Raw genomic sequence first — 18,947 nt, 5'->3', positions numbered from 1 at the left:
TATTTGTTAAATGTTAAACAGGAAACCTGGGGTCATGTAATATACAGAGATGGTCAATCACAGCAGCTAATTTTTGCCCTGTGACTCCAGCGCATATTGATCCAGACATGTATAAAATCACACCATATTTTATAATCATTTAACTTCAAACCAGACGCCCCAAATATTTTTATGCAAAGGGCCTCTAATTAGATCTGCATTGTACACAGGCCTCTAAAGGTTTGCTGTTAGCTGTGACTTTGACCATAATTCTATGATATAATGTGGGTGCTAATGGTGCTAATATACAGTAAGTAAAACAGTACAGAAGTGAATCTGTTCCTCATTTATGAGGACCCCTTGAGAGGCTATTAAGGTCCCCTGGAGGACACCAGTTTGGGAGCCACAGATTTAGGTCACCTTTGTTAAACCATGTCTGTTGAAGCGCAGATGAGGCTCCCAGACAAAATAATTCTCAGACGTGTGGACCCACATCCAACTCTGGATCCATTTGAATTTAGGTAAAAACAAGAGACAACCTCCATCACAGCTGCATGCTGTCGGGTCAGAATAGTGAGAGTAGAGTGGGGGAGGAAAAAAAAAAGTCTCACGCAAATCTCTGATTATATGATTTCTTAATTTAATGGTCACAGTACAGTATACACATATGATTTCCTTTACATCTCACAAACACAAAAGCAAACAGTTAATACATAGATAACTTTAGCACCAGCATAGAGTACTGACCCGCTCAGCGTTCTCTAAAACCTTTAGTCATAGTGATTTTCAAAATAAAACACCTCAGCTTGATCTCACTAGGCATGGCTTACATGTAATATCTTTACAGCAGCATTCACTTAAAAAGGTTAATTGATTAAAAAAGGATGCATACTGTACACCAAAAGTGGCATACAAAAGCAATACTATATTATATACCCATTTACATGGCCGTTTCGGTTTAATCAGTGTAACATTTAAGTTTTTGTTGTGTTTTGACAGCTTCCTTATAAACACTGATGATTGATAAACATAGAAACATGTGCATTAAAAAAAGCGTTCTTATGAGTATACACGAAGAGCCAATGGAGATAATTGGCATGTAACAATCTTGCATATTGAAACATAAATATATCACATTCACAATGCTCTCATTTTTCTTTATATATACTACTAAGAGAGCTACTGTCTTTCTACTGTTTGTAGGCTATGCTTTGTTTAAGTTGAAGTGTTTTTTTAATATTCAAATTATAATAAAAAAGAATCCAATGTGAACATTACTTTTTTGTTACACAGTAATGTGAAAAAGTTGTATCAAAATGATTTTCTCTCAATCAAAAAGCAAAGTAGTATTTAATGCACCGTTTCTCACAGTTATAGATATGTTGTCAGCGTGGTAAAAATTAGATCCTATAGTGAGATTATATATATATATATATATATATATATATATATATAAATATATATATGTGTGTGTGTGTGTGTGTGTGTGTGTTTGAAGGTTTATGAGACAAACACTTTCTTACCCTGGCCTTCTTCTACTGATTACAATATGTTCACGTGTATGAAGGATCCGTTCCACAATGTCATCTGAATCTGTTTTCAGTTTAAAATCTGTGCCAAAAGTAGAGCAAGTAAGTAAGAGAAGAGAGGGGTGAATATGTCATTATCACTACATGACATCATGGAATTCTTCAGCAAAATGTACCAAGAGGGTCCGAGCGTGGACCTCACGTCTGGAGAACCCAGGTCTGCGAGTCAATGGGAAGAGAGAAGGGTCTCTGGTATTTCCTTTAGTGGTATATGTCCCTCCTTTATCCAACCAGATTTGAACATTCAGAGTTTCTCTGCTCAAGACTTTAAAGTGAATGTAAAAATGTATCACCTGAATCTGCAGCTCCTCTCGGGTTTACAGAGCTCAACAGCGGGTCATTTCTTGGCTGTCTGATCCAACTTTTATTATTTTGGGTGATTCCCACTAATCTCATAGCATCATTTTCCAGAACAGCAGGCAGCTGTTTACCGAGAACGCTCTAAAGTCCAGTACAGTACCTGCTCAGCACCAAACAGCAGATACAAACAATACGACTGGCTGGTGAACATCGTGGAGCATTTAGCAGCTAACGAGCCAGATATTTCCCTCTGGAGTTGGTGGAGACCAAAATAGAGTTGCTGCATAACTGTTGGTGTGTATATAAGCACCTGTTGGCTAAAAGTTAGCCATATTAACTTAACGGTGATGATATGTCTATGTTGTTTTCACAACTTGTTTCCGCTCAGTTATTGCAGGGTTAAGGAGTGCTAACTTAAGGTGAAAAACTAGCTAAATGTCTTTTTTATAGTGTGTTAGCTCTGAAAGAAATACTAAATTACCTAAAACAACAACCCGGTTGATGTTACATAAACTGCAGGTTGGAGAAGCTAATATTTACTCTACTTATACTCTACAATATTCCAACATTCATCACACCCTGCTAATGTTAAAATGCTTCATAAAAGACTGAAGATGAAGTTATATCCGCGCAGTATCACCTGAATGTGTCACTCTTCTTCGTGTTGCTTTCTTGGATTTGTAACATAAGTTACTGTTGCCCTGTCGTGAGCAAAAAGAAGTTAAATTATCTGTACAAGTAGCAACCCATTTCCTTTTATCCTTTTACAGCAGAAAAAGAAATGATGCATCTCACTCCTGGGGATTCTACTCTCTTCCCATTCGCTCACAGACCTGGAGACTGTTCTCAAATGTATTGTTGGATTCAAGGAAGGGAAATATATATAGTAGAAGGTTTTCAGAACTTAGTCTGCTTTAGTTTGTCGATGTGGTAGCAAAGCTTCAAGGCCGGCCCCAGCTTCAGTCCGAGGTACTTCATGATCATGTCGCTCTTTAAGAGTAACAAAGCGTTTCCATCGATCTCCTGAGGGAAGCAGAAACAAGAAGTTTGTGTGGCGACCAGACAAGGTGATTTCTACTGGATGTGCATTAAACCAGCAGTGAAACAAGTCAGCCTGTCAAGAACACAATGGAAAACAAACTTACATGTTTCCTAAAGACGTCTGAATGGGGGCCGAGAGCCTGGGGGTCCGCATCCCTGATGAACCAGACAACATCTTCTACAGACCAGGTAGTTGGGTCCTTATTGGGTGGAGGTTTGGAGTCCTGGGACTCTGAAGCTGCAATATAACCTCCTGGAAAAACAAAGGAAAGAAATGAAGCTCTACTTCCTTACCTCAGAGAAATAAACATTGAAGGAATCTTGTTTTTTTTCTTTCCATGACTTCTCACCTGTCCTGTTGGTCTCTGGGAACGTGCTCGGGCTGGTGGACGACTGCCTGCACATGCTCATGGAGGCCGAGCCGTTGGAGAACTGCTGCAACGCACGAAACCCGTAGGAAGACTTTGGCGAGTAGGACGAGCTTATGGAGCTGAAAGCAGAATCGCCCGGGTCCACGGAGTAGCGTTTGCCGTCGGACTGGTCTAAATGGTATTCCTCGGCCATAGACGTTTCAGCTACAGACAAGATAAGAGTCAGAATGAACTCAAAGAATGTGTTTGTATCAGCGTAGCAGCTTCTTTTAGACAGATTTAGAAGTACCATCGGACTGGTAGGAGCCGCCGCTGTGTTGGGTAATGGGCTGGTCGCTGAAGAGGTTTTCACAGTGCAAGCTGCGGCAGAGCTTCTTCAGAAAACGGAGCACATAGTCGATGCTGTTCACCACGGGGAGGCTGAGAAGGTGCTGCTTCCCATCGAATGTGGCTGGAGGGGCAAACCAGGGGGAACCACTTGAAACAACGTCCCAGTTTAGACGCACAAAGTAGGTAATCAAACTACTTTACTCATGCATGTTTTTATACTCAGGTGCAACATCAGGTAAAGTAGTGGGGGGGAAAAGTTAATGAACAAATAGAAAGCAACACCTGAGGGAGGTCTTTGTACAACACCTGATATTTTTTCTCCGCCGTAGCCTTGTGTGAGGAGAGTGAACACTGTTTTCTGCAGGAAGGCGCTGTCGATGCAGCCTTGCACGGCCTGCTGCAGCACCACAGAGGGCCTGTCGGGTCCGAAGTGATCGGGAAGCTGCTGGATCTTCTTCCTGTCCAGGTTGGGGCCCGTGTTGGCCTGCTTGTTGATGTAGATACAGACTGATGCAGGGGGAACACAGGTGGAGATAGTTTTGGGTGGAGAAGGGATGGAGAAGAGATACCTAAATTATGATGTGTCTTTTAAGCAAATCAGGACTGGATCTTAAAGACAAAAATGATGTTACATGATGTTTCGAGTGTTTTACCTGTAAGCACCTGGGGCGTGGCAGAGTGGGGGATGGTGGCGGCATCCTGAGGAATGGAGCTCATATCGGGCTCAGGGGTGCTGCTGGGTGGAGAGATGGCCAACGGTGTCATCACCATCCTGGGTTTGAGCTGCAGAAGAAGAAGAAGTTATTGCATTGTTTATTTCAGGCATATTATTTATTTACTAAATCTTGCAAGGAGGGGGGTGGTGGAATAATCAGCCCACCAAATCTACACGAAACTGTAGATGTTATGCTCCAGATGATTCTTTTTTTGCGTGTTTTATGGATAAAACAGACATATTTACAATAACAACATCCCCTTTGGTCATAAAAATATTTCCATATCATTTGACTACAGTAGAATAAAGCCTCACAGATGTTAAGTGTCTCTCTCTCTCTGTTTCACTGGGGTCGCACAAAATGTGAAGAGGATGGAGCCGGTGTGTCTGAGTCTTTCTGTGTACACATGCATTTTTAAACACACTGCATCCACACACACACACACACACACACACACTCATACACCACAGCTCATCCCCCCAGTTCCCCCCTCATGTGACTGACCTTGAAGCCCGGCTTTCTCCCCCTCTTCTTTGGCACTTTGAGTGGAGAGAGCGACTCGGGGTAACGATTTGGAAAATCCATCTTGGCGACATTGCGGAGCGGGGGTCTCCCTCTCTTCCTGCCCGGTATCTTCCCCGACTGGCTGGGGAGGAAGGAGGGAGTCACTGCAGCTGATTGCATTTCACTGTTGTTGCCGTCTGATTTCTGTGCCGTTGCTGCAGGTACACTCATTTGGAGCTGGAGACAAAGGAAACAATCATTGAGCTCAAGCTATAGAAATGCAAGGAGACATGCACCACCCTTGCACAGTAATCCTCCTCCTCAGCAACTATACATTAGATAGCAGCATTAGCATCATTTTAGAGCAGGCACAGAGGGAGCAGAATGGCTTGTGAACAACAGCAACATCTAAATACTGAGAGACTGCAGAATACTCAGCTGTGCAATGCGGTTAGAGGAGCAGCATTCAGCAGAGCACCATAATAAGGAAACAACACAAAAGGCAGCCATGCATGCGCTGTGGAGGAAACAGCACCTCCATCCTGCTCTGATAACACACTAATAAATCCGAGAGAGGAGGGGGGTGTCTATTACCTGCTGTCTTCTATTGTGAAAGCCCAAGAGCCAAGCCCTTTTTGTCTTAAATCCCAGGAGCCTAAAGGTGACTTTAAAGCTAAATCCCTAACAATGAAGGGGAAGCCATCCTGCTCTTGCTGTATGTGGCTTTTTCCTCGTCTCCTTTTTGGTTAACACACTGCTGCTGCTGCTGCTGCTGCTCGGCACACAGGCTGCAGACATCTCATTAGACTAATGCATTCAGCAGTGGCAGAGGGAGGGGGAAATTGACTTCACCATGGCTACCCAGCCATGAATTACCATTACGATGACAGCTTCCACCCTAATCTTTAAAAAAAAAAAAAGGAAAGAAGAAGAAGAAGAAGCAGCGAGGAAATAAACATGTGGCACATCTCTGCATGCAGCAAGAATGAACGAACGGCGGTTCATACCTCCAAAAATGTCTATTATTTCAAGCAGATTGTTCAAAAGGATACAGCATGTAAACAAACAATAACCGGTCAGCAGGCACTCACCATCCAAAGACAGATGTGGAGTGATGTCCTGAGCACGGATCTCAAAGCAAGGTAGAGTCCACTGTAATACTGTATAGTATGTGTGTGTGAGTGTGTACAACAGAGACAGACAGAGAGTGACAGTGTGTGTGCTCGTGTGTGTGTGTGTGTGTGTGTGTGTGTGTGTGCATTAAAGAGAGACAGAGAGAGAGAGAGAGAGAGAGAGAGAGAGAGAGAGAAGGGCTCCTCTGTTGTCATGGCAACAAGCCTGTAAGCCCCTGTAACACCCTGCCGGTTGTCTGCCATGTTTTGTTTTTTTTTGTCTTCTCAGTGCTGTGGAGGAATAACTAGACTGAGGACAGAGTTTATGCTGGTTTTTTATTATTTTATTGAGAATATTTTAATGATATTTTCTGCAGCGGTTTTCAATCTGTCGAATATTAGTGCAGCAATATATTTAGAGCTTCAACTGTTAGCAATTAATCGATCAAGACAAAAATAATCTGCAACTGTTTTGATAATTGAATGATTATTTTTTTACTTTTTTAAGCATGAATGCCAAATATTTGACTCCTAAATGTAAAGAGTTGATGCTGATCTTTGTCTTTGGTGATAGGTTACTAAATATATATATATATCTACAAGATAGCTGAGGACATGAACCTTGAGCTATTTTCTCACTATTTTATATGCGAAATATCAAGAAAATAATCAGCATAATCATTAAGGAAAAAATATATAATTAGTTGTGTCCTCTAGATATATTATTAAAACTGGAGATAAAAATATGAGAGCTGAAACTATTTGTAGATTCATTAATTATTAAAATTGACCAACAATGTTAAAGTAATTTTTTAAAGCATAAATTAAACAAATGCTTCTCAGATGTGAGGATTTGATGCTTTTCTATGTCATACACAATAATAAACTGAATATATTTGGGTTTTGTGCTGTTGGTAGAACAAAACCTTGTTTTACCAACAAATCCTGAGCTGTAAGAAATTGTAAGAGGCATTAATCACTATTTTTCATTTTTTTAACAAAACGATAAATCAAGAAAATAATTGCAGATTAATCGATAATGAAAAATATATATGGTTAGTTGCAACTATAGATATATTATTTAAACGTTAGTGATCTGATATTACAGCAGATAATAATGCTAGGGCTGAAAAAAAACAGCGTGTTAACATTGTATTTTCATTTCAGTGATTTTAATATGTGCAGTTTCTCTGCAATCCCTATTACTGCCACACGAAACACAATAGGTCATTTTAGGTGTTTCATGACTTGGACACAGGTGTATGTGTTCCACATTTAGCCTAAATTAACACCATGGGAGAATAATTTCCCTCTTCATACTTGGGTATTTCAGTAGATGCTACCACACTAGTGGGTATAGTCATATATCTATATTATGCCAGATCAGGTGTAGTGTGTGTGTTGGGTTTGGAATTAAGCTACAGCAACTAATGATTATTTTTATAGATTATTTAGTCTATTTTTTTTGTATAACGAAATAGTAAAAAAATATATGCCTGTAACAATTCCCAAAGCTCGAAGTCTATGTGTTAATATCATAAATATCCTCAGAAAATCTAGGATCTTAGTCTTTGGACTGAATGAAATGTCGCCCCCTGCTGGCCGACGGGGATGCACGCTTCTGTTTTTTATATGTTTGTTAATAAAGTTACGTTGAAGAAATTTGAATCCAAGATGGCGGTGTGCTGCTACATACCGCTGTCTGTAAAGATGTCACCCTCAGCTTTGCTGGGCTTTAGTTGTGTTTTGACAAAACAATATTCCTCCAGACAGCTGCTAAAATCTGTGACAGACGTCTGCAGACGAGGTGAGACGAGTTTTTGGTGAGTTGTGTTGATAGTGATAGAGTTGGAAGAGTTAGCCGGTAGTCGAGTTTCGACCTAGCTCTAGTGTACTTTTAATACATCTTTTCTATGATACCTTCCCTTAAAGTTAACCTGGTAGCTATCTAGCTATCTAGCTAATGTTTGTTGTTATGGTTTTAATAAAGGTTACTCGGTGGAAGCTCAACAGACAGCGGAGGAGAGCGGTGCGAGACCCGCCGGGTTCCGTGGCCCCCTGGATCATTACAACGGGCTGATCAGAGACGGGTCACTGCGGGAGGATGAGCACCAGAAAGCGGTGATGCAGACCCTGGATCAGCTCCACAAAACACTCCGAGGATACAACAACACACAGATGTCTTTCTTCTCCAAGGTAGAGGACGGGGGGGGGAGAGAAACACCCCAATGATTACTGATGTTTTCATTCTCTTACTGATTAATAATGTGCCTTGGTTGGCAAAATGATTTAGTTAGAGTTATAGAGACATGCACATCTATCTATGCCACGGAGCACTGAAGCTAAACAAACACACATAACGTTGGTTCTTCCTTTATTTACCTTTTTATTTACCTGTATCTATTGCCTCTGAATTTAAAAAAGGGGTCTTTGAAAGTTCAACCTCAGTATCAGTTTTCTTTACTACTTTTTATCTTTATATTATATATCTTAATCTTTATTTTACTACCTGTGGTTAAGCTTATATATACCTTCACAATCGTATATATATGTTTAAGTGCATTACCTGTCTACATCCTGTTGTTACCTGTCCATATGCAGTTATTACAGAACTGCCCAACCTTCTAAGTTTCAGAAACAGTACCAGTCTATCACAGTACTATATTTGACATGTTATTGTATTTTATTATATTCTATTTCATTCCTATATTATATCTATTTTGTGATATTGTTTCCATACATATTTGTACATCTTGATTCCCATCGACTGCTTCTCTGGAATTGTTGTGCATGTGACAAATTAAGAACTTTAAACTTGTTGGTTTACTAAACTCACTTACTTAGATATGAATCCTGTACACGTTTCTTTAATTTGCTTTATTATTCAAGATAATGAGGTGTCTGCTTTAGACATTTATTTATTTGGGTTTCTATTTGTAACACCAGAACCTGCTTCTTGTTTTTTTTCTTTCAGTTTTTCCCAAAACCGAAGGCTCCAAAAGGTTACTATATCTACGGTGATGTTGGTAAGAGAGATTGGCATAATATATAAAAAGTGTTACATGTTTTTTTCCCCCTTAAGTCACATGCTCTATGTTTTGTTTCAGGCACAGGAAAAACTATGGTGATGGACATGTTCTATTCATACGTTGAGACTGAAAAGAAAAAGAGGGTTCATTTCCACGGCTTCATGTTGGACGTGCATAAAAGTGAGTACTCTTAATGATAATATTCATCATTGTAATAGTTGACTTTATCTGCTCCTAACAGCCACAAGGGGGCAAACTATTCTTCAAGCTTTTGAGTGAAGCCACAAAACCTGAACCAGTGAACCAGATTTCCATAAACACATGTCTTGTATCTTTGTAATCATTTGGTGTCGATGGCTTTTGTTTTTATGAGGAGAGGAACTATCAACCCACGCACCTTGTTTCTTTATTCCTGTCATCCTTGGGCAGCTTTTCAAACATGACATTTAGCATGAATAGAGGTTTATTTGAATCCAGCTGACATCCTGCTTTATAAATGGCTGCCACCAAAGGGTGACGCTGTCCTTTGGACTGCTTGTATTCATTCATCGTGAATTTATGAATTAAATCAGCTGTCAGCGGTTACAGACAACCGACTGAATCAGCAGCTCAGTGCAGCTTGATGTGACGCTGTGCTTCCTTATTAAAATGTTTGTGTTTGATGCCACAAGTTGAAAATGATTTTGGTGTATTTTACATATATATTACCATCAGCTTTAACTTCATATGTAACCTGTGTTACCAGTAAGGAAATCAAGCCTCCACACTGTGCTATGCACTGTCGGCATCTCATCCTCAGAGTTTCAGGTGACATGTCTTTGCTGGTGTGAGATGAATTCTTCTCAACTCGCTACATTCAAAGTCTGCAGAGCAAGTCAGCGCTGGCTGTGGTTGCTGAACTTTGCTTATATTTCCTGTTTTTGCCGCCACATGTTGGTTTTGTTACATTTATAGCATTGCTTATATATATATCCATGCTGCTGACAAAGCACTCTAAATGGGTCCAGTAAAAGTCTCGAGTGTTATTCTTTTAGAAAGGAAAAAGTAACTTTAAAAATATATAACTAACTCTCACTCTGTTGTTATTGTAAAAATATATAAATTCATTACACCACTTTAACAACTTCAGTTTCTCTCCAAACTAAAAAGTACAGACGTTACATTTTGTTCAAAAGTGGTGGTTTGTGTTTTCCACTTCCTGTGAGCTTTAGCTCAGCAGGTTCGAGCCTCCGTGTGTATTCATTTGTACTTGTGCTCACCCGGGCGAGTCAAGAAGACTCATTTTTGCTCTCTTATTTAATTTTTTTTAGGGATCCATCGACTGAAACAGAGCATGCCAAAGAGGAAAGCAGGTAAAATGGCCAAATCCTACGACCCCATTGCTCCAATTGCAGAGGAGATCAGCGAGGAAGCTTGTCTCCTGTGCTTTGATGAGTTTCAGGTAATTTCTACAGGACGGAGACATTTAAAGGAGTCCCACAGTATTTGTTTTATGAATGTAACCTTTTACCTCAACAGTGTATTTCCATTGCTTTACCCAAAGTCCATTTATTTGCTACACACATTTCAGGTGACTGATATCGCCGATGCCATGATTCTCAAGCAGCTCTTTGAGAATCTGTTTCTGAACGGTGTTGTTGTTGTGGCCACTTCTAATCGTCCCCCTGAAGGTAAGTAACAACAGATCCGGAATATGTTTTCTGTCCGGCCAAATACCTTCAGAAACTCTTCTTGCTGCTGGACTTTAGCCCGTTTCCCACTGGACAAAAAAAGCTCACGTACACCCACCAACATCTGGCTTTTGTTTGAGTGGGAAAGGTTACATTCAGCCTTCCTTCTTGGAACACATGACTCTGCATTAGTCAGAAGTATTTATCGGCTCCAGCAGCGAACTACAACTCATTAAATCCGTCTTCTGTCGGTCTGTCCATTGTGCCGCCATCTCTGGTTTGAGCTTTTGGAAAAGAGACTGAATAAGTTACATATATAAGAAAAAAAAAAAGTAAACATCGTAAAAAAATGCCGAAAATGAAATGCCAGAAAAACCCCCAGAAGGGCATACTCGTCTACTGTCAATGTGAAAGGAGTCTATCGTCGGGAAATTGTGCTGTAAGTCAGTATGTCAATACACCACGTGTGTCCTTGTTACCTCAGACTGACTTAGTGTGCTTCCAGATTCCTTCGGATGTCCTTAGCATGTTCACACAACTTTGACTGGATACAGTTAACTCCTTAAGATTTAAAATCTAACGTTGTGCACTCCTACACACCATTTTCAATGCACATGTTTTAATAACTTAATAAATGAAACAGTCCCTTTTAAGTATTCAAGATTGTTGACAATGTTTTCTTTTTAATGAGACAACTACAACATTTGGCAGGCGCGTCTTTGTTTTAAAGTCCCACTCGTTCCCCTCAGACTTGTATAAAAACGGGCTGCAGAGAGTCAACTTCGTGCCGTTTATTGCCGTGTTGCAGGTAAGAAAGCAGACATAAATCACATTTATTTCTTTTTAATATAAATGTACCTGTTGTTAATTGTTTGTCTCTCACATGCAGAATTATTGCCAAACTCTCCGCCTGGATTCTGGGATAGATTACCGCAGAAGGAACAAACCATCTGCTGGAAAACTCTACTTCCTGTGAGAAATCCATCAAGTAAAACAGTCAGTCGATGTCAGCTATGGTTTGATCTGTTGTCTGCATGTTTTGTGTTTTTAATGTTACATTTACTGCAGCTCCAGTGAGCCTGATGGAGAAGCAACGCTGGACAAGATGTTTGACGAGCTGGCTTTTAAGCAAAATGACAGTAAGTGGACGTATGACTGAAGTCTACAGCTGAAGTGTAATCACTGTATTTTGTATTACCGCAGAAAGTACACTCTTGATGTACTTGTATGCCGTTTCTCTCCACAGTAACACGACCAAGAGTTCTGAATGTTAACAACAGGAAAGTGCGTCTGAACAAAGCATGTGGGACCATTGCAGACTGCACGTTTGAGGAGCTGTGTGATAGAGTAAGTCTCTCAGACGTTTGTGTTCTTTAATATACATATTATGCGATGTGCATCAGTCTTGACTTCTTTTGAAGTCTTTCAGTGGATAAACGCTACAATGATGTTAGTTTATCACAATTTGTTTCTTGGTTTTGCATTTTTTTTATCAGACCAATCAAGTTTTTGCTCATTGCTGTTGTTTTGAATGTCCATTATTAAATATTGAGTTGCATGCTGGGCGACCTGATAGCTGAGTGGCTAGGAGGCCTACCACAGAGGAGCAGATGCCTTGAGCAGTGAATGTCTGTTTGGATTCCCTGCTGGCTGCATGTCATTCCTCTTCTCTCTCTTCCCCCACATTTCCTGTCTCTCTCCACGATCGGTTAAATGCATGAAAAGCCCCATCTTCTTCTTCTTCATCTTCTTCTTCTTCTTCAAAGAAAGGCATGTGAACATGAGAATCAAAGCAGCGTTCATAATGGACAAACCATTAAGGTTTTGCCAGGAATTTCAGATCGATGGTGAAAACTTACAAATGTCTGTCTTTTCTGCATCAGAGCTGGATTGCTACGACATTCTGTGTAATCCATCTTTATGCCTTTTTAAGGAGTCGTTTAAAAAGCATTATCTCTGTCTGCCTCAGAGTCAAAACTCCACACTATATGGTAGTGTCGATATATCATGATAGCCCTGTATGAGATTTAATAACAGAAACAATTTAACTGAGGCACTGTTGCATAAAATAGAAAAATCCAGGTTTATGACTTTCTACACCTTTCCTTGTATTTCAGCCTATTTGGTGTCTTTTGAAACCTGAATTTTAAACTGGTTTGAACAGTTCCTGTTTTTAAATGATTGACTCTTTGGCGGCTGAAGCAATCCAAAGAAATGGACAAATAAACACAAAGACGTAAAGCTACAGGTTTCTAGTAAACAAGCATCTTCAGACAAAGTGTGGCTTTAAAACATTGAATGTAAATGTTTCAGCCTGTAGGGGCCAGTGACTACCTGGAGATATCCAGGCTGTTCGACACCGTCTTCATCCGACACATTCCTCTGCTGACGCTGAACAAGAAATCTCAAGCCAGGCGGCTCATAACGCTCGTGGATGCCCTCTACGACCACAAGGTGAAGCGCTTATTTACCTTCACTGAAACACCAAACCGCAGCTATTTGTTTTATAATAAGTGTGTCTCGTTTCAGGTGCGGGTGGTGATTCTTGCCGATCATCCACTGGATGATATTTTTGTACACCATGGTGAGCACGGTCATGACGAGAGCCACATTCTGATGGACGATCTGGGGCTGAAGAGGGTGAGAGAGCGCCGACTCTGTGTTCGAAACTAAACCCGTTTTCTTTCATGTTGGGTGTGGACCTTTAGTCGTAAAGTAGATGATTAATCCGGCTGAGGCCGTCGGCCGTCAGTGAACGGAGATTAAAACACAAAGCTGAAGTTAGTCAGTGAAAAACCGTCTTAAGCACTACTTCAGCCTTTACTTATTCAATCTCAAATCAAGTAAGCCGTCCTCTAAATGTACGACTTTAATAATGGAAATCAGTCATTTCTATACTGCATCTAGTTTTGTTTTGGCATTAGAGTATACGTAGTGATGAACAATAGTGGGCTACATGGGTCAGATTATTTAAAGAGAATGTATTGAAAAAGAGAAATGTTCCAAAATATCTGTCAACGTTGCGTAAACCAGGAATCCACAGATTTTCCTTTACACCAAATGTCATTGAAATCTCTTAAATTTTGGGGATATTCTGCTAAATAACTAATAAACAAACAAACAGGAATAAAAATATAACTTTTATACTAGCAAGCGCCATTTTGTTGATACTGTAGCGCAACGATTGCCTCATATTAACTTGTTTCATGATGCTGGTACTTTGTTTTTCAAAAGGATGGTTTCTAGCGTATATACGTTTATTACGTTTTCAATTTTTTAATTTCAGCTGTAAATAATAGTTCAAATTAAATGTTGAGGGTCCACTTGCCGACCTTTGTTGCATATCTCTCTCCCGCATTTCCTGTTGTCTTTCTGCTAACACTCTAATAAAGGAATAAAATGTCCCACAAAACATTTCTTTTTTTTAAATGAAATGTTTCTTCAGAATCAGAAACATATCAAGGGAAGATTTTAAATGTAAAGATAAATAACTAATATTTGTGTAACGACTGCATTTAAAGGGATTTTTCTGTCCTGTGTTAGCTAATAAAAAGCCATTTGATTGAGTTGAGGAAGTGCACATCGCCACAAGAACTCAGCATCTGGAGTTCCACTAAACTATTGAATTGTTCAACAGGATGAAGCCAGCAGTCTGTCCATCTTCAGTGGAGAGGAGGAGATGTTTGCCTTCCAGAGGACCGTGTCTCGCCTCACAGAGATGCAGACAGAAGAATATTGGTTGGAAGGAGACCGAAGCGCTAAATCACAGGTGTAACGTTTTTTGAAAAGTGGACCGTGTTACGCAACCTCCATAAACTGTACTCCTCTCTGAAAAACAGAGAACACTACTCCTACTCATCTTCTCCAGCACAAACCCAGCGGGACCGCTCAACAGTATGTGTGCAAATGTTGGTACAGGGGATATTTATTGAAATCTTAAGGCCTTTTATGACTTTATTGCGCCATTGCACTTTCCGGATCAGTTTTAATATAAACTTTAGGGTGTCATATTGCTTTTAACTTTTTATTTATATAGTGGTCCAATTGTATTTACTTTTATAAATCTGTGGGAAAGAGCTGGACAGCTTCTGGAAATGGATTCCCAAAGGACTTTTATGAAGATTTAAGGGACATATTAATCCGGTCTCTTTTGAAAATATAAAGCATCTCAATGAGTTGTTTATGATTCTTCTGCAAGCCTGAATACAGTGGCAGCAGATTGATTCATGAGATTAAAAGCCGTGTTTATTTCTGATGATTTATGTGGACGGTGCTCGTGAAGAATATTTCACATGATACTCTGAACAATAACGTTTGACGTTTTCATTTGGTGGTTTAAAAGGAAACAGAACATGTGTCACAGGAAGTGTTTTAGTGCATACTTGACTTCCAGGTCTCTATATTATGTTTCCATCTTCATAAATGAAGCAAACAACGGTTTAAGTGTTGGAGTTGGTTGATGTTTAACTGCCTTCTTTCATGAATTTGTTTTATTTAGTCATAAATACACACAGAAACAAAGAAGCAGTGTGGGACGGGAAAGTTTATCCGCTCTACAAACAAAGTGTTGTTGAAACCGACAGACAGTTGGTGGTATTTCATTTAGTGGAATCTGCGTTAGTTTGTGCAGAAAGAAAATCTTAAGACTTTTTAAAGCCGTTTGTGTTGGAGGATATAGCTGCCTTCAACTGTGAATTATAATGTATTTATTTTAACTTGCAACAACGAAACACTCCACTGTGTCCGTGAGGTTAACTGCTACTCAAAGTACTCTGTTTGGTTAAATTCATTTTGTTTATTTAGCCCAAATACTATTAACAGAAAATCAGATAGTTAAATATAAATAGGATTTGCAGTTCACAACAATTGCCATTTATGACATTTGTACTTTTTATTCATATTTTAAAAGTTACCGTATTATTTATGTTGCAACCAGGGCAGTAGGTATTGTATTATTGTGGGTTTAGCAGCCTGGTATACAGCACACATCCCACAGTAAAAATAATAAATAACTCAAGGTGGATCATTTTAAAGGAAGATTTCATTATGTGTAGATTATTATTTTAAAGATTTAACAGATCAATAGATACATATATATATATATAAGGTGCAGAATTGATCCACTATAGTTTTACTCCTGGTAATGTGGGGTGTCCTTTGAAACGAGCTGTGTGAGATACATTTGATTTAAAAAAAATTATAATTAAAAAAGAAATTATTAGAAATGATTTTAAACATTTTTAGAACTTTTATTATACAAACTGAATGTCCTCAGTGTTTTTTTTAAACATACTGGTTATGGTCTTGGTTGCAACTTTAATCTTGTAGCAGCAATAATATTCCAGACTAATGTTTTCTTCTACTTCATTAATTTATTATTTAAGACAAATAACAGGAGACTACTTCAGCTTTACTGTCGTCTTAAAAAAAAAAATCCTCTGGTCATATAAACGCGCGCGCGCACTGACACAAACACACGTGCGCGTGTGAGTGAGTGAGTGAGTGATGTCACTGGCCTGCGGACGTCTCCATACTGTCACTTTAACTCCAGTGCCGTCCAGGAGGAGGAGGAGGAGGAGGAGGGGGGCAGGCTCGTGAGGCTTTCCTTCTCTCGGACTCGTGTGCAGCAGCTGCAGCAGATTGAATGAACGTTTGCAGGCTGCTGGCCACACCGAGGACACCGTGCAGGTCTGTTCAACATGCCACAGATGAACAGCGGCGATGCATCGTTATGTTTTTGTAGCTAGGGTGGATTTGAGCCACGACACATTTCTCCAGTAGCCCCCACTGTCCCCTCCCTTTTTTTTTTTTTTTTTAAAGAAAGCTGCAGGGCCTCGTGAAAGCAATCACCGCCTCGATGGTCTCTGGACAGCAGCGCACTGAACAGGCGGACTGGCAGCTCTCTGCGCGGATGATAAAGAATTTGCGAAGGGAAACGGTCAAGATGGCAGCTGTGTGCGGACTGATAACGCTGGTGTGGTGGCATTAGGCGAAGTCATTTTCCATTTTCTCTGGTATGCACGTTTGCAGTATCGCGGCGCAGGACGCGGGCGCGTGTGAAGGAAGACTCTCCGCCGACTCTTCCCATCTTTAACCTCGCATTTCGCGAAATTGCAATGCATGCTGGCCAGGGTGTGGGCTGTGCGCGAGGAAAGGCGATGTTCTGTTAACGCTGGTCAGCCCGATCAGCTCCTGTGTGCTGCGGATAGACGCCTTGCGGGAGGACAGAGAGACAGACACGTGCTGGGACTGGGCTGCGGGCTGGACATTTGCATACTGTGCATAGGTAAATAAACGGTCTCTGAAGCCTGCACGCAATATTGATGGAATGCGACCCGAGTGAATTTATAACCCTTTGTGCAGCGACCGAGATATTGCGATTAACATGGCTGAGGCGCTGCGCCACAGAGACGAGTCCCCCTCCAACGTTGAGATAGATCCGGATTTCGAGCCCCAGAAGCGGCCACGGTCCTGCACTTGGCCCCTGCCCCGTCCGGAGTCTGGCGCGGACAAGCCCGGAACAAATGACACTGACGTAATCCCCGAAGAAGAGGATGATGAGCACGAGGGTTGCGGCGCGGAGAGCGGCGATGCTCAGAAAGCCAGCGGTGGTGTTAAGTCGCGCTCGTCTCCCAGCAGTTCCGTCTCCCACCCTGTGGAGGACCAGCGCGGCCCCTGCAGGGAGGAGGCCGCCGATGGTTCGCCTTCCTCGGCGCAGACCCCCGCCGCGGCTCTGGGCGGCTCTGCCTCCCAGCAGCTGAGGAAGTCCTCCGCCCGCAGGAACGCCTGGGGCAACTACTCCTATGCAGACCTCATTACGCAAGCCATCGAGAGCTCCCCAGAGAAAAGGCTGACCTTGTCCCAAATCTATGACTGGATGGTGAGGTCTGTGCCATATTTCAAGGACAAAGGCGACAGCAATAGCTCTGCTGGCTGGAAGGTGAGCAGTGACATGCTGGTGCTGACATCATAACAAAGACCACTCTGTGGTCATGTAAAGACACATAGAGCATGCAGCCATGGTTAATGTAGAGAGGGAGGAGGAGGGTGCAAACACAGGTTATGTGCAGACACCAAGGATGATTTTAGGTTTATTATAAGGCATATAAATAAGCAGCAGGGGGATGTGTGACTGCCTGACAAGCACATGGTGTAAAATGAGCCGAGTTGCAGTCAAAATGTAAAGGTACAGTTGTAATAGTGTGTGCATCAAACGACACGCACTATTAGTTCTGCGCCTAAAACCAAATCAGAGCGCGCACTAATGAGGGCAGTGGGTATGAAAGTCGAGACTCAAAACAGGCAATGCAAAGTTGATTTCACTTTCAGACACACTGCAGCACAGGGGCTTCTTACAAGCTCCAGCGGGGCCCAGCTTCTGTTTGATTTCAAGGATTAGTTCGGCCTGGAAAACCAATTCATCTGTCATGGAATCAAGTCTGATGAAAGCTTTGAGCTTTGCAGGATTTAGTTGGAGGGGAGGGGGGGGGGGGGGGGGGGGGTTGCAAAACTCTGGAAATAGGTCCGTAATCCTGCACAACTGTGGGATGCAGGCCGATTTCCTGCAAGTTTCTTAGTGGATAAATCACAGCAACGGTCAAGATTGTGCTTTAAAGCTCAACATGATGATGCAACGTGTTGATGGGAACAACAAAATATAAGCCGTGCATTGATGCTAATAACTGATTAATCTGCACAGCATCAGCTGGTTAGTTAATACGCGAGATTAGTGGAGGTCAGGTTTCATTCATGTTTTGCATGCTTGTTACGTTTGACTGCATAATCTGCATATTCATTTGGCAGATAGAAACCTGTATCACAGGAAGCGTTTGAGTGAATACATGACCTCCAGGGATCTACATCATGCGTGCATCTGCATAAATGAAGCAAGTGTTGGAGGTGGTTGATGGTTAACTGTTTGCCTTTTTACCCATAATCTTTTCTTTATTTAAACTCTCAGTAATACACACCGTTTTACAAAAACAAAGAAGCACTGTGGGACGTAACAGTCAGAAGAATCTTAAGTTGATCAGCTGTACAAACAAAAACACGTGTCATTGGAACCATTGGTGGTATTTAATTTAGTGGACTCTTTGTTATTTTGTGCAGAAACTAAATCTTAAGACCTTGTCTGTTTGTGTTCTATTTGTGTTTTCAGGGGCAGAAATTGTTCTCGCAGAGGAAAGGGTTAATGTTAGGGTTTCAGAAGAAGTGCTGACATCAGCATTTCCTGTGAGATGCTTTGTAGCTGTGACATTCAGCAATCAGCCTAAAAGGGTGGTCATCTGCATGAGAGGCTGTGTGCA

At 41.1% G+C, this 18,947-nt stretch overlaps 3 protein-coding genes and 1 long non-coding RNA gene across 5 annotated transcripts in view; 2 read left to right on the top strand and 2 right to left on the bottom strand.

Annotated features, from left to right (window-relative positions):
* Positions 1–1,452: 1,452 nt before the first annotated feature.
* Positions 1,453–5,914, bottom strand: LOC142968430 (sex comb on midleg-like protein 4). Its single transcript, XM_076108283.1, has 7 exons — positions 4,831–5,914; positions 4,264–4,393; positions 3,917–4,117; positions 3,570–3,731; positions 3,260–3,484; positions 3,014–3,162; positions 1,453–2,891 (listed from the first exon to the last, which is right to left on the bottom strand). Exons 1-7 carry the CDS (start codon positions 5,059–5,061, stop codon positions 2,766–2,768), a joined length of 1,224 nt encoding a protein of 407 aa, XP_075964398.1. The 5' UTR covers positions 5,062–5,914; the 3' UTR covers positions 1,453–2,765.
* Positions 5,915–7,613: 1,699 nt separating this feature from the next.
* On the top strand, positions 7,614–15,078 carry afg1la (AFG1 like ATPase a). The gene is made up of 13 exons (XM_076107552.1): positions 7,614–7,749; positions 7,933–8,138; positions 8,917–8,968; positions 9,050–9,151; positions 10,282–10,412; positions 10,542–10,641; positions 11,391–11,449; positions 11,531–11,613; positions 11,710–11,780; positions 11,888–11,988; positions 12,955–13,095; positions 13,171–13,281; positions 14,279–15,078. The coding sequence occupies exons 1-13, from the start codon at positions 7,617–7,619 to the stop codon at positions 14,414–14,416; spliced, it is 1,428 nt and encodes a 475-aa protein (XP_075963667.1). The 5' UTR covers positions 7,614–7,616; the 3' UTR covers positions 14,417–15,078.
* LOC142967920 (uncharacterized) lies at positions 11,289–18,112 on the bottom strand. The gene is made up of 2 exons (XR_012958998.1): positions 12,501–18,112; positions 11,289–12,399 (listed from the first exon to the last, which is right to left on the bottom strand). It is a non-coding gene; the product is annotated as an uncharacterized LOC142967920 (long non-coding RNA).
* foxo3a (forkhead box O3A) overlaps positions 16,235–18,947 on the top strand; it is a 10,330-nt gene continuing 7,617 nt past the window's right edge. Inside the window, exons 1-2 of one of the 2 annotated variants that reach the window (XM_076107551.1) lie at positions 16,235–16,927; positions 17,005–17,581. In XM_076107551.1, the coding sequence (XP_075963666.1) occupies positions 17,027–17,581 (555 nt within the window). In that variant the 5' untranslated portion in view covers positions 16,235–16,927; positions 17,005–17,026. Of the gene's footprint in view, positions 17,582–18,947 lie in introns of both variants that reach the window. The other variant, XM_076107550.1, reaches the window with a different exon arrangement.

The sequence above is a fragment of the Anarhichas minor genome, unplaced genomic scaffold (assembly GCF_050575085.1).
Source record: "Anarhichas minor isolate MPS153535 unplaced genomic scaffold, ASM5057508v1 ptg000040l, whole genome shotgun sequence".
Classification (NCBI taxonomy): domain Eukaryota; kingdom Metazoa; phylum Chordata; class Actinopteri; order Perciformes; family Anarhichadidae; genus Anarhichas; species Anarhichas minor.
Note: the sequence above shows the minus strand (reverse complement) of the source record. Positions and strands in the feature narration are given on the sequence as shown.

Coding starts and splice junctions, on each gene's coding strand:
- afg1la (XM_076107552.1), top strand. CDS start 7,617: ATGGCGGTGTGCTGCTACATACCGCTGTCTGTAAAGATGTCACCCTCA. Junction 11,450..11,530: donor CGTTTATTGCCGTGTTGCAG/GTAAGAAAGCAG, acceptor TCTCACATGCAG/AATTATTGCCAAACTCTCCG. Junction 13,096..13,170: donor ATGCCCTCTACGACCACAAG/GTGAAGCGCTTA, acceptor GTCTCGTTTCAG/GTGCGGGTGGTGATTCTTGC.
- LOC142968430 (XM_076108283.1), bottom strand. CDS start 5,061: ATGAGTGTACCTGCAGCAACGGCACAGAAATCAGACGGCAACAACAGT. Junction 4,394..4,830: donor GGAGAAAGCCGGGCTTCAAG/GTCAGTCACATG, acceptor CTTCTTCTGCAG/CTCAAACCCAGGATGGTGAT. Junction 3,732..3,916: donor CGGCGGAGAAAAAATATCAG/GTGTTGTACAAA, acceptor TTGCCCCTCCAG/CCACATTCGATGGGAAGCAG.